This window comes from Nicotiana attenuata, unplaced genomic scaffold (genome assembly GCF_001879085.1).
Source record: "Nicotiana attenuata strain UT unplaced genomic scaffold, NIATTr2, whole genome shotgun sequence".
Lineage (NCBI taxonomy): Eukaryota > Viridiplantae > Streptophyta > Magnoliopsida > Solanales > Solanaceae > Nicotiana > Nicotiana attenuata.
The window spans coordinates 121,315-135,067 of NW_017670968.1; the positions used below are offsets into that span (position 1 = coordinate 121,315).

General features: G+C 39.5%; 1 protein-coding gene across 6 annotated transcripts in view; it reads right to left on the reverse strand.

Moving 5' to 3' along the window:
• Positions 1-605: 605 nt before the first annotated feature.
• LOC109244914 (probable phosphoribosylformylglycinamidine synthase, chloroplastic/mitochondrial) overlaps positions 606-13,753 on the reverse strand; it is a 21,421-nt gene continuing 8,273 nt past the window's right edge. For 3 of the 6 annotated variants that reach the window (XM_019412078.1, XM_019412079.1, XM_019412081.1), the window contains exons 3-6: positions 7,098-7,145; positions 4,977-7,006; positions 2,121-4,267; positions 606-1,247 (exon numbers count right to left, since the gene is read on the reverse strand). In XM_019412078.1, the coding sequence (XP_019267623.1) occupies positions 2,122-4,267; positions 4,977-7,006; positions 7,098-7,142 (4,221 nt within the window). In that variant the 5' untranslated portion in view covers positions 7,143-7,145 and the 3' untranslated portion in view covers positions 606-1,247; position 2,121. The other 3 variants (XM_019412075.1, XM_019412082.1, XM_019412080.1) reach the window with 3 other exon arrangements.

Here is a 13,753-nt window from a genome sequence, read left to right on the forward strand (position 1 = left end):
GCATGATGAGAGAACTCCACAAGATATCACTTTACCAATGATTTGACAGATAGCTGATGTTTTGATAATCATATGAAGGAAAAGGTCATCCAGGAAAGACATTTACATATTCCCAGAGTTTTAAGTAGCCTGAATTTTTCCCAAGACTTCAATAATTCCCAGTGAAATTCATGATTGAACCACTAAAAACCTCAAATTTGACAATTTGTTCTATAGTGTTCTTAAAGTGTTCTATAGATACCAATATCAAAGTATTTCAGCGTCCAAATACAGCAAACATCTTCCCTTGTCCTTAAAACAAGGTCCAACAAGATTTATGTTGCAGCCACAACATTTAGGATTAAGAACAATCTGGAAAAAAACACAATGAAGAGAAGTGAGAATTTCTTTCCTCATTTGACAATTTAACACAATGACCAAAGTGTAAATAAAGGGGTAAGCACACGAAAGAAAATTCAAATGCAACAGCATAAACTTCTCCAAAACAATATACAATCGGTACATGCACCTCGTAAATTTCACAGTTAGAACTGACAAAGAAAAAGGGGGCAAAACAAAGGCAAACAGATAAGAATTAAAGCAATATAAAGAAAACTCTCGTAGAATCGAGAATGAAGTTTCCTCCTGTATATGCATGATTATAAGTTCATCCCATATGGGAATAGGCCGGAATAGTCATATACATTCTCATTATGAGAAGGGGTCAATCGGAACTATCTAAACAGATACCATGTTTACATATCGTTCCTGGATCAAGTAAAAAAAAACAGCCTAAAGAAAAAAAAATTACAGGATGAACAGCAAAATGCATACTCGGATATTGTAATGAAATGGAATATAACACAGGACAGTAACCTACAACCAACACCAAGCACACCCTATGAGGGATGATGCACAAAGTGAAGACGAAGAATGTTCAGAAAAATCAGTTGATCTCATATGTAAGACATAAGAAAAACCAATTATGGTATACAAGAAACAAGCGAAACAGCTAAGAGGCAATGAAAAAGTCCATCAGTATCTAAAGAAACAACAATCAGCCAGCTAAACTGAAAAATCCATCTGCTCTGTGCCATGGTATCAGCAACAAAAATTGCAGAGATCTCAAGCTCTGCACTGATCTTAATCTCTGCACCTTCAGCACTGACTATTAAACTGTGTCGCTTCTGTCCAATCTTTGCACTTTAACCTCTATGTGAGAAAGAACAGCACCTGCCTCTCAGCTTTGCCCCTCTAATAATATTTGTCTGTCAAACAATGTCATGACTTCAGAATTTTCAGAAAATCTGTACATTTGATAAAAACATGAACTTATTTTCCGTACACATACTTTAAAAAGAAGCATGTCTAATGAAGATACATTTGGAATAAGTGCTACCGAATAAAATTAATTATGCAAAAATTTATTAATAATAACCTAAAGTGATATAGTTATAACGTAGATTTAGTTTGATCTACAACTAAAGAATTCACTATTGACACAGCTCTTCTGGATTGAAAATGTGAGTCGCAACTCAAATATATTAAGAAGAGAAATTTAAAGATCGTTCTAATCCCAGCTTAATACAGCACCTTATAGAGGCTGTGAAGCTGATTGTTACAGCAAGAATTGCAGTAGAGAAATGAAAAGGAAAACACTCAGAAAGAACGAATGAAAGCTTAACCTTTTTTTTGATAAAGAAGAATGAAAGCTTAACCTTTCCAACTTCTAAAACTTTTTAAATTTTAACCTAAAATTAAATGTCACTACATAATTCTGTTATTCCTTTCTGTTCTCTTAACTTGTGCAAGAGATTTCCCACAAGTAAAAAAAAAAAATTTATGCAATAAACATAAGTTCCTTTACCCACACTAAAAGTAACTAGATGGTAGCTTCATTATCATGTTGTGATGCAGACTAGATGAACAGTGCTAGCGGCATATGATCAACTACCTCGGCAAGTATAACTGCAATGAAACATATAAATAGAGCGGGCCTTTGAAAGAATTGATTGAAATACAACAATGGATAAGTCAAAACATAATGCACTCAAAACCAGTCTTTATGCTACATGTTTCTTCATAGTTCCAACAGGGATAGAAACATGACAGAAGAGTTGATAATGAAGTAAAAGAGTTACCTCATGAGCACCATTCTCTGGCATTTTGGAACATGCGCAACCAGGGACTTGGACCTTTCTTTTCAACATCCCAATTTTTAGGATACCATGGGAACTGCCACATCAAGAAACAGCGTTCTGGATGAGGCATTATCGCAAGATGTCGCCCATCTAGAGAACAAATTGCCGCCACACCCAAGGGAGAACCATTAAGATTGAAAGGATATATATCTGTTGGTCTGCCATCATCATCGCAATATTTCACCGGAGCCAAGTTGGAGCCAACAATATGATTGAAAACACTATCATCAGGGAAATAAGCTCTTCCTTCACCATGAGCAGCCCAAACGCCCAGTGTACTACCTTCCATACCTTTGAACATTATGGCCGGTGATTCTTCTATTGTCACACTCGTGAAGCGGCATTCAAACCTTCCAGACTCATTATGTACAAACCTAGGCTGTGATGGGTCCCCGCCGGCACCAAAAATACCTCCCACTTGGGGCCCCGGAACCCAACCCAACAGAGCCATAAGTTGGCACCCGTTGCAAACTCCGAGGCTGAAAGTGTCTGGACGGTTATAAAATGCCTGAAATTGGTTTAACAGAGGCTGATTAAAGCGAATGGACGCTGCCCAGCCTTTTGCAGAATCAAGCACGTCAGCATAACTAAAACCTCCAACAAACACAATTCCTCTAAATTCATCAAGCGTGATGACTCCATTGAGAAGGTCTGACATTGCAACATCCCATGGCTCAAATCCAGCAGCACAAAAAGCTGCAGCCATTTCTCTATCACCATTGCTGCCTTCCTCGCGAATAATTGCGACCTTTGGCTTTGAAACGGCAGTCATATACTTATCATCAGTAAATGTTGGTGTGAAGGATAGTTTCCAGGATGGTTCATGCCGATTCTTCAATCCTTCTTTTTCCAATTCTACACACGAAGCCAGTCTTTGGAGCTTTTCCAATTGAAAGCTGGTTTCTTCCCACATATCCCTGAGCACAGAAGTTTTCTCATTCAAATGAGTAACCCCATCAACCCTCAATTCAACTAATGGAGATGAAGTAACTTGACCAATAATATTAGCTGAAACAGCACCACTGCGGAGCTTTTCCAGAACTAAATCCAAGTTCTTCCTGCTAACTTCAATGAGAAGGCCAAGCTCCTCTGCAAAAAGTGTTTGGGGTACACTACTCCCTAAAGAAGTTAAATCCAAGCGAATGCCACAGTTCCCTGCGAATGCCATTTCCAGGGCATTCACCAAAAGTCCCCCATCACTGATATCATGACCAGCAGATATCAGCTCATCAGAGATTAGATTCTGAACCTCATTAAAAACAGTCTTAAGATAAGATACATCATCCAGATCAGGACTTTCGTCCCCAATTTGATCAAAAACCTGGGCAAGAGCAGATCCACCAAGTCGTCGTTTTCCTTTAGCCAAGTCAATATGAAGCAGTACACCATCATCTCCAAGCTTCAAGTCTGGCGTAACTGTCTTGGTTATATCAGGACATGTCACATAGGCACTGATGACTAGATTCCCTGGAGCTTTAACAACTTCCCCAGACGAGTGGGCTGCCATGGAAAGGCTATCTTTCCCCCCGTCAATTGCAATTCCAAGTTCAATCATAGCTTCAGAAAGAGCAACAGCAGCGTCATACATTGCAGCTCCTTCACCATCTAGCTTTGCAGCATACATCCAATTCCCACTTGCTTTAACATCAGAAAGAGATGTAACTTTCGCCCAAACAAGATTTGTGAGTGCTTCTCCAACAGCCAGCCGTGCCATTGCTTTTGGATCCAAAAGACCTTTTATTGGCTGCTCCCCGATTGAGCATGCACCTCCAGTTAAGTCTGTATAAGTTTGAGCTATAACAGCAACATCAGCAAGAGGAATCTGCAGGGGACCCACAGTTTGCTGCTGTGCCACAAGGCCTGTGACACACCTGTCAACTTTAGTGGTCAAGAACCTTTTCGAACAAACAGAAGGGAGCCTCAGGACCCTCTTCAATGAATCTAAAACTGTTGTTGCAGGAGCAATATCAAGTGGTTCACGCAGATTGTTCATGCGACGGAATTCAAATGTCTTTTTAGGCATATCGCCAAGCACCTTCTCAAGCTCAAGATCCACTGCAGGTGGAGGAGGAGGCAATCCACTAGACCTGCATTTTTCAATTGCTTTTTAGCATAAAAGATGGAGCTAGAATCACTTACACACAAGTTTTGCATGCTAAAAATCAAAGCCTGAAATAAAAATTTCATCTTTATCCTCAAATTTTCAGCATAAGAAAAAAGATTAAATTTTGGTTCTTTCTCGATAAACAAACAACCAGATGCTCTCTGGCACAAAAATTGGACCAAGAATGCCATACACACCAGCATTGCACGGCAAAAATCAACACTCAGAAATAAATATTATTCTTTCTCCAAAATTTTCAGCATACAAAAAAAAATATATACAATTTTGACAACAAGAAAATAGCTTTGAGTTATTGCTTTAGCAAAATCAACAAATATCATGGCCAAAAATCAAAACTTGAAATAAATATTTAATCTTTCGTCCACAAATTTTCAGCATCCATAAAAAGATTCAGTTTTGAGCAAGACCAGTGAGTGTGTTGGAACTTTTGGACAAAAGCTTAGTAGTGAGATATTCCTTTTTTTTTTTTTTAACTTTAATTATTATTCTAAGAAGAAATGCCTGATTAAAAATTTAATATTATTTATTATCATTAGTTTTAGGGCGGAATTGACAGAGGTTTGTAATTGAGTGATAGATATCTAATCAACTTAGGTAATAAAATTCATGATTGTTAATCTTTAAAAAATTAATTTTAATTTTACTTTAAGGATGAGGGCAGTCCACCAGACCTGGATTTTTCAATTGCCACGCTATCCTCCAGGACAATACGCCCTGCACCATTAATTGTTCCAATAACAGCCATGGAAACTCTTTCCCTCGCACAGATTGCTTGCAAAAGATCACGACTTTCAGGCTTCACTAGTATGGCATCTTGCTCCTGATATTCTGCACCCCAAATTTCCAGAACAGACATTGTGTGATCGCCAACTACAATTGCCCTTATATCAATTTTGGCACCCTGTGGATGTATTATTTCCTTCACGACATTACAGTTTCCACCAGCACCCTGATCATGAATACTTATGATCGGGTTGTTGTCCCCCATTTCAATGCAAGCACGAACAACCCGATATAACTTCTGTGCCATCTCGGCATCTCCACGCTGCACGGCGTTGAAGTCAAGCTCGGCATCATTCTGTCCACTGACCATGCTGGATGCAGCGCCACCTCCCATTCCAATACGATATGCTGGTCCTCCAATCTTAACTACCAACATACCAATCTCGGGTTCTCCCTTTGATAAGTGAAGGTGATCTATTTGCCCAATGCCAGCACTAAACATGATCGGCTTCAACCATTCCCTCCTCTCACCACTTGGCAGTCTCATTCCAAACGTTCGACAATAACCCTGAATCAAAGGCTCCCCGAATTTGTTCCCATAGTCTGATGCTCCATTACTAGCATCAATAAGGATCTGCAGCGGTGAAGCCAAATTTGCTGGGTATGTGAAAGAAGGATCTTCCCAAGGAGCATATGAGCCTTCAATATGAAGATTTCCAACACAGTATCCGGCTGTAGATGCAACAACAAAAGAACCCTTTCCAGTAGCATGGGTATCCCGGATACGGCCGCCTGCACCTGTCTCGGCACCAGGATAAGGTGCCACAGCACAAGGGAAATTGTGGGTTTCTGCAGTAAACAAGATAGCTAGGTCACTGGTAATCATGACCAAGAAGCATGCCGAACCAGGCTTGATAGGTCGCAATTGCTTCACTCGAAACCCCTTGATAGCGCTGGAATTATCTTTGAAACCAATAACCGAATTGTTTGGATTTGCAAGCAAAGTGCTCTTGACGATCTGCATAAGAGTCTTATCCACAGGTTGACCATCTATAACAAGTTTCCCTGTAAAGAACCAGTGCCTACTATGCTCGCTATTAGATTGAGCAATATCAAATAATTCCACATTGGTCGGGTTTCGCTTCATGTCATCCCTGAAAAGTTTGATGTAGTACTGTAAGTCTTGCTCATCAAAAGCCAAGCCCATTTTCTCATTAATTTCCTCCAATGCCTTTCGACCCCTTTCTATGACGGGTATATATCGAACCTCCTCTGGAACTATGCTAGTCTTGAAAGAAGTAAGCTTCTCAACATAAACACACTCTGTCATCCGATCATGAACCATTGAAGCAAACTCATTAATTTGACTATCCAGAAGTGACCCGTTGACATGTAATAAATACCTCCTAGAACGCTCCATTCTATTTATCTCTGTTAATCCGCATGCTTGGCAAATGGACACTGCATTAGCGGACCACGCCGTAGTGAAAGATAACCGTGGACCAACTTCAATGATATATGCATCTGGAATTTTCCTCTTCTCCTCATCGAGGAAACTCTCACTTCCCAAGTTCTCAGGTTCATAAGTTTCTCCTAAAACCCATTTGAGCACAGAAAGTTTCTCACTTGAAATATCTGAATTGAGCCCGATGTTGAAACACTGTTCTGTTTTCAAACCAATTATCTGATTAGAGACCTTTGTCTGAACCAACTTGAGAAGCTCAGCAGTGGCACTGTCCTGTAGAAACGGAACACGATATAAATGCATCACCTTCTCAGCAACCTGAACATCTTCATCAACGACGCTACTGATATCCCTCGAGACCACAGCTCTAATCTTAGCCGGAATATGAGACCTTAAACTCAAATTCTTATGTGAATACTTAAGAGGGCTTTGTCTTGGAAGTGTACCCCAAAGCAAACGATTCGTCTGCTTACTGGAATGTCTGGGTAATGCTAACTTTTGTCTACCAAAGCCCTGCAATTCAAATAAATATCAGAGTTAAAACAATTTCCTCAACATCATTATACACAACATATTCTAGAAAAAAAATCAATACTCGTCATACTTGTAAGAATTCCGTTGCAGTAATGTCCCAAGCAGATGTTGCCATTTGCTGCATTAAAATGAGTGAAACAAATTATCTTTGAACCAAAAAAAACATAGACAAGAAGACAAGAAACAAGTAAAAACCTTAACTTCTAACAGAATATACGCGAGCTAAAGAAAACTCAAAATCAAATAACCCCAGAAAAAAATCAATGAAATACGGCACTCAAGAACAATATTTGTTACGAAGGAGTAGGCTTTACCCCAGTTTTGGCGTTTCCTTCAACACACCCAAAAAGCTTTTTAGCATAAAAACTGATGTAGAATAGAGAACACACAAATTTGTGTGTGATAAAAATCAAAACTTGAAATAAAAATATAATCTTTCTGAATGAATGTACCTTTGAGTTATGGTTTTAGCAAAATAAGCTAAAACTATGGCCAACGTGAGAAGAGAGTGTTGGCTGAGGCTTTTGGACAAAAACCCTAGTACTGAGATATTCCTTTTTCTTTTTTCATTCTACTTTATTCGAAATTAAAGATTGATATAGAGTCAACTTAAAATTTGATAGTAATTGTTAATCTTTAGAAAAGTAGTTTTAATTCTGTATAGAAATATTATTCGAAAATACCTTTTTTGCTTTTATTTTAGATGATGGACAAAACTGCAAAACAAAAAGATTGTAGACTTAAAAACTTGTTGGTCAATTCAAAATTAAAAGACTGCTTATTTTATTTCTTACAATTACTTTTATTAGACCTGTTTTATTTGGCAGGAAATTTTTATTTCTCTTTTTTTAGTTTTTTTGTTCCCTGATCCTCATTAATGAAGTATTATATGATAAACAACATGGCGTAATACTTCTAAATTCAAATCATCTTTGTCCGTGGTTTACGAGAAGTTTTATTTTGTGTCTCATACAACTGACACTAGTTGTATGAGGTTATTTTTTGCCTCACAAAATTGTGGACCCAATCTTACAATGTTGGGTCCACAGAATTCGGGTCCACAAAACTGTGAGACAAAAAGTTGTCTCATACAACTAGCGGAAGTTGTATGAGACACAAAATAAAAATTTTCCGTGATTTATGCCTTTGTTGCCACAAATAATGAATAGCGGTTTATTTTAACAATGATAACAAAAGATAAACTGAATAGTACTTTTATTTTATTATCTGGTAAAGAATAGGAAAAATAGGGTCTTCGCTGAATTTAATTTGTGAGCAAGTGATTAATGGAAGGGAAGACCAATCTCATACCGACTAATATTCATGACAAAAATCTAAATTGATTTAGCAACAAATTTAATTTCATGATATTCTGCTAGTATTTTATAGCCAAATCATAGAACGGGGCCTCAAATTTTCCCCCTCCTACAGAGTTCCAAATTTATTTACATGAGGTAGTGATAATCACCTTACAAACAAGCAGAGACTAATGATAGTTAAGTAATAAACTTACATAGATATAATTTATATGTACGAAGCAATAAGATTGGATTAAACTTATTAATGTAAAGATTCTTTTTAATGAATTTTACTTAAAATAGTATGTTAGTTATTATTTTTATCATATTATTAATTAATATATATCAAGGTTTATTAATTATCTAATAAGTAACATGAATATGTAAATATATTTTATATGCATATGGATAAAACTTACAGCTTGTTTGGATGGTTGTTACCTATTGTATTGTATCGTATTGTTACTTTAAATGCGATATTTGTTTTGGTTGTTATTTGAATTTTATTGTATCGTATCGTTAAATCCATCGTTACGTAACGACGAAATGTGCCACTTTATGTAACGACCGAATTGGTGTGGTTGCGTCGTTATCTTATTTTTTTCTCTCATCTCACCCTTCATTATTGTAGGCATATAAATTTTATTAAAATTAAATTCATGAAATAATTTGGATTATATTTTAAATTCAAGATATATTGGTCCAAATAAATATTATGGGCTAATATAATGGAATTATATAAATAAGTCCAATATATATGGGTTAAATAAATAAGTCTTAATCCATTGGGCTAGCCCATTTAATTGGGCTAAAGTGATGAGCCCACTTCATTAAGCCCAAGATGACATTATCCTAGAGGCTCAGTTTGGTGCCACGTGTCAAATGACGTGGCGCACCAAGTCAAGTGGAAGAGCCAATAGGACCATGCTACGTGTCAAAATGACAAGGCATGCCCAGTCACACTGAAAGGCCAATGAAACCGCGCCACGTGTGCAAGTGACATGTTCTGGCCAATCAAATGCGGCCATGTCACACTTTAATTTGATTGGTCGGAAAGAGTTTGTTCCTATCACAACTCCTCCCTTCCACAACTATAAATAGGGGTCTTTATAACTCAGAAAAGGGACCAGAAGTTATAACAAGAAGCGGGAAAAAGCTCGTGGATCAAACACTGCAAATTCCTCTACAAGTTTCAAGCTTCAAGCAATCAAGTTTCAATCTTTAAGCAATCAAATTCAAGCTCAAGAACGAAGAACGAATCAAGGTCAAGTTCAAGCAATCAAGCTAAAGCTCAAGAACAAGATCACCGTTCATGGCGACAACTACATATTCAAGATCAAGCTCAAATGCCCTTGAATTTATTTACTACTGAAAACAAGAATCAGAGGATTCATAGAGATTGTAACACTCAAATATTCGAAATAAAATACTACGATTGTTGCGATATTTTTCGGTCTTGATTTTATTTTCTCGACGCAATTTATTGTCTACAAATTCTGGCACGCCCAGTGGGACAATCTCTACCTCTCATCTCAACTTTTCAATCACCAAAGTTCAAGAACATTGAAATGGCTTCGAAGAAAATCTACTCCAGATCAACATCCACCAAGGCTGCAAACTCCAGGTTCTATGCTGATGTGGAAAGCATCCTCGATGTTACCTTTGGAAGCTTCGGACCAGTTACGAGGAGCAAAGCAAGCTCTTTAGGACAACAAGCACCCCAAGTGTCGTCCGCATCAACCCCTGTTTTCAGATCTTCATCCTCAAAAGGAGCAAGATCTTCCACAAACGCATCTGAAGGAGGAAGCGATGTTGCTGAAAAGATCAAGAAAACTCTTGCTCTGCTTGACCTCTCCGGATCCAAGCACTCTGCTGTGAAGGAAGATGATGATGCTTCAAGTGATGGATCCTCCCCACTTACACCACATAGCGTGAGCCAATCAAGGATCAATCTATGTGAAAATCCATGCTACTCTCCATCGTCCACGACAATCATGCAAGCCATGGTGACAAACACTTCGTCTATGGAGGAGCAGTTGGCAAACTTGACGGAAGCAATCGCTGGCTTGACCAAATGCATGCAAAATCAAGAGGCTAGAATTGACAAGCTAACAGACAGGGTGGGAATCTTGATGGAAGAAGAATCCACCCATGCACCCGGCGAGCTCCCAGAAGTTCTAGAGAGTGACTCTCCCCTAAGACAAGCAGCATCCACTAAGGCTATCCCTGTCTCATCTGAAGGGATGATTCTAATCGATCAAATGAAGGAGTTCATCGAAGGAACCATTAAGAACAATTATGAAGTTGCTGCCAAATCCTCCCTTACATATGCAAAGCCGTACACTGCAAGGGTCGATATGTTGAAGATGCCTGCTGGCTATCAACCTCCGAAGTTTCAACAGTTTGATGGTAAAAGTAACCCAAAGCAACATGTTGCGCACTTCGTGGAGACGTGCAACAATGCTGGGACTTATGGAGATTACCTCATCAAGCAGTTTGTCGCTCGCTAAAAGGAAATGCTTTTGACTGGTACACGGACCTCGAGGCTGGATCTATCGATAGTTGGGATCAACTAGAGCAAGAATTCCTCAATCGCTTTTATAGTACGAGACGTACTGTGAGTATGATAGAACTTACAAATACTCGTCAACGAAAGGGGAAACCAGTTATCGACTTTATTAATCGTTGGAGGAATGCAAGCCTCAACTGCAAAGACAGGCTTAGTGAAGCTTCAAGCATAGAGATGCGCATCCAAGGCATGCATTGGGGATTGCACTACATCTTGCAAGGTATCAAGCCTGGCACATTTGAAAAACTTGCAACTCGCGCCCATGACATGGAATTGAGCATGGCCTCCGCTGGAAATGAAAGGCTGCCCATCTATGAACCTCGCAAAGGGAATGACAAGCAAGAAGTCAGGAAGTGGGGCAAGTTCGTACCCAAGTCTGAAAGCAAAGAAGCTATGAATGTCAACACGTCACCTGTGAAGTTCACAACGAAGGCGAGCAAGAAGCAGAGTATGAAATCCACTTCTTTTCAAGATAAGCCAAGTGAAAGTTGACTCTAAAAGAAATGCAAGAGAAAGAGTACCCATTTCTAGATTCCGATGTGCCAGCTATTTTTGAAGAACTCCTCGAGTTAAATCTCATTGAGCTTCCGGAGATGAAGCGACCAAATGAAGCCGGGAAAACAAATAACCCAAATTATTGCAAATACCATCGACTGGTGAGCCACCCTCTGGAGAATTGCTTTGTCTTCAAAGACAAAGTCATGGACTTAGCTCACGAAAAGAAGATCGTGCTTGAAGATGAGAAAGCAAGCGCAAACCAAGTCTCTATCACCTTTGGCTCATTCAGTCCGGATGAATTATGTGGTTCTAAAGAAAGTAAAGATGAAGAATTACTGGAGAACGACAAAGTTGAAGACGATCAACCTGATGATGATGAAGGTTGGACTTTGGTGACTCGTCGTAGGCGCCACAAAAGGAGCCCACGAAAAGAATCAATAGAACAACCAACAAGGATGATGATGGTAAGAAGACCAACGAAAAAGAATCCAGTTAGGCGTTTGAAGAAAGCAAAAGTGGAGATGCACCACCCTCAAAAGCCACGACATACAATGACCTTCGAGGATTTCTTGCCATCTTGGTTCCGCATGAAGATTTCCCGTGATAGTATTGAGGCCTCTTGTTGCAATGCTGATAAAGGGGAAGAAAAGAGTGATGACCTACCGTTGGCACCATCTTCGGAAAAGCTCACCGAGTCCACTCCTCAAGAAGCTAATGTGTGTGAGGAGAAAGTCACGTTCACAAATGACGATCTTCTGCTAGGTGACACTCTTCATAACCGCCCATTCTACCTGGTTGGCTATATGCGTGATGAAAGGGTAAATCAAATTTTGGTTGATGGAGGATCCTCAGTAAACATCTTGCCAATTCACACTGTGAAAGAACTTGGTATTCCCATGAACGAACTCTTGGAAAGTCGTGTGATGATTCAAGGATTCAACCAAGGGGGGCAAAGAGCCATAGGCGTGATCAGGCTGGAAATCACCATTGAAGATATGCAATCAAGTGCATGGCTACATGCGATCGGTGCAAAGACTTCATACAACGTCTTGCTTGGAAGGCCATGGAAACATGAGAATAAAGTAGTTCCATCTACCTACCATCAATGTTTAAAATACTACGAGGGTGAAGTCGAGAAGACGGTAGTTGCTGATGATGAGCCATTCACCGAGGCTGAGTCACACTTCATCGATGCAAAGTTCTACTTGAAGAATCACATTGTGAAGGAGCTGAAAGCCGATGATGGCATGAAAAGCAAGAATAAAGAGCCCTCAACTAAAAGAGAAGAGGTGACTACTGGTGAAGCCAAAGCTGTTACTAAGGAGGTACAACCCAATGCGAATAAATCTTATAGAGGGAATATTGTGTCTTATGGAAAGAAAGTAAGTCCTGCGCTCCAATATGTCCCTAAAAGGAAGAAAGATGAAGGTGAATCATCTAATCTCCAAGCTAACATGCTAAAGGAGATAACTCTTCCGGTCAAACGAGTTGAGGCAGTAAAGTCTTCCTCAATGCCGCTTGTAGGGTTTGTGGCCCAAAATCGTTTGCAGAATGTGGCACTCCCTACAAAGCGAACAGATGAAGGTTTTGATCCTAACGCTTACAGGCTATTTGCAAAAGCTGGATACAATCCTAATGAGTCGTCAAAGTTAGGAAAGCTACCATCAGAAGCTGCGACGAGACAACCACGTGAAGGTTTGGGATACAAGCAACCGTCACCAGTGCGCATCTCAATAAGAAGGTGAGTAGCAATTACATCACTATAGAAGACGAATCTGCCGCTTCTAACAGGCCTTCTGTCTTTGACCGACTTGGAAAATCAATTGTGAGAACTTCCGTATTTGAGAGATTGGGTCCATTAAAGAAGGGGAACAAGTTCCAGAGAAATTTTCAAAGCATAAGAACACCCGCTCCGCCCAAAACCCCGAAGATCTCTAAGGATTTCCGAAGTTTGGTTCCTTCTTGAATGAGGCGACAGACAAAACTCGTGGTTTCATGTAAAAAAGTACTGAAGGTAAAGCCATATATTGTGGTCTACACTAAGGAACGTGACGAAGAAGAAGAAAGTGTAGGTTCTTCGTATCATGTCACTGTACAAGGCGAGAATGGTGTTCCGTCTTCAATGGAGGATAATGCAGAATTGGAGGATGTTTCACCGTGTTATCACATATCCTTCAACGATGGGGACCCTAAAGAAGATGAAGATGCGAAAGATGCTCCACCTGAACTTGAAGAAGGAGTGAAGACGACAGTTGATGCCTTAAAAGAAGTTAACCTTGGCACCGATGAGGAACCAAGACCCACCTACCTAAGTGCTTTACTGGAAGTTGATGAAGAAACACTTATATTGAGTTACTCAAG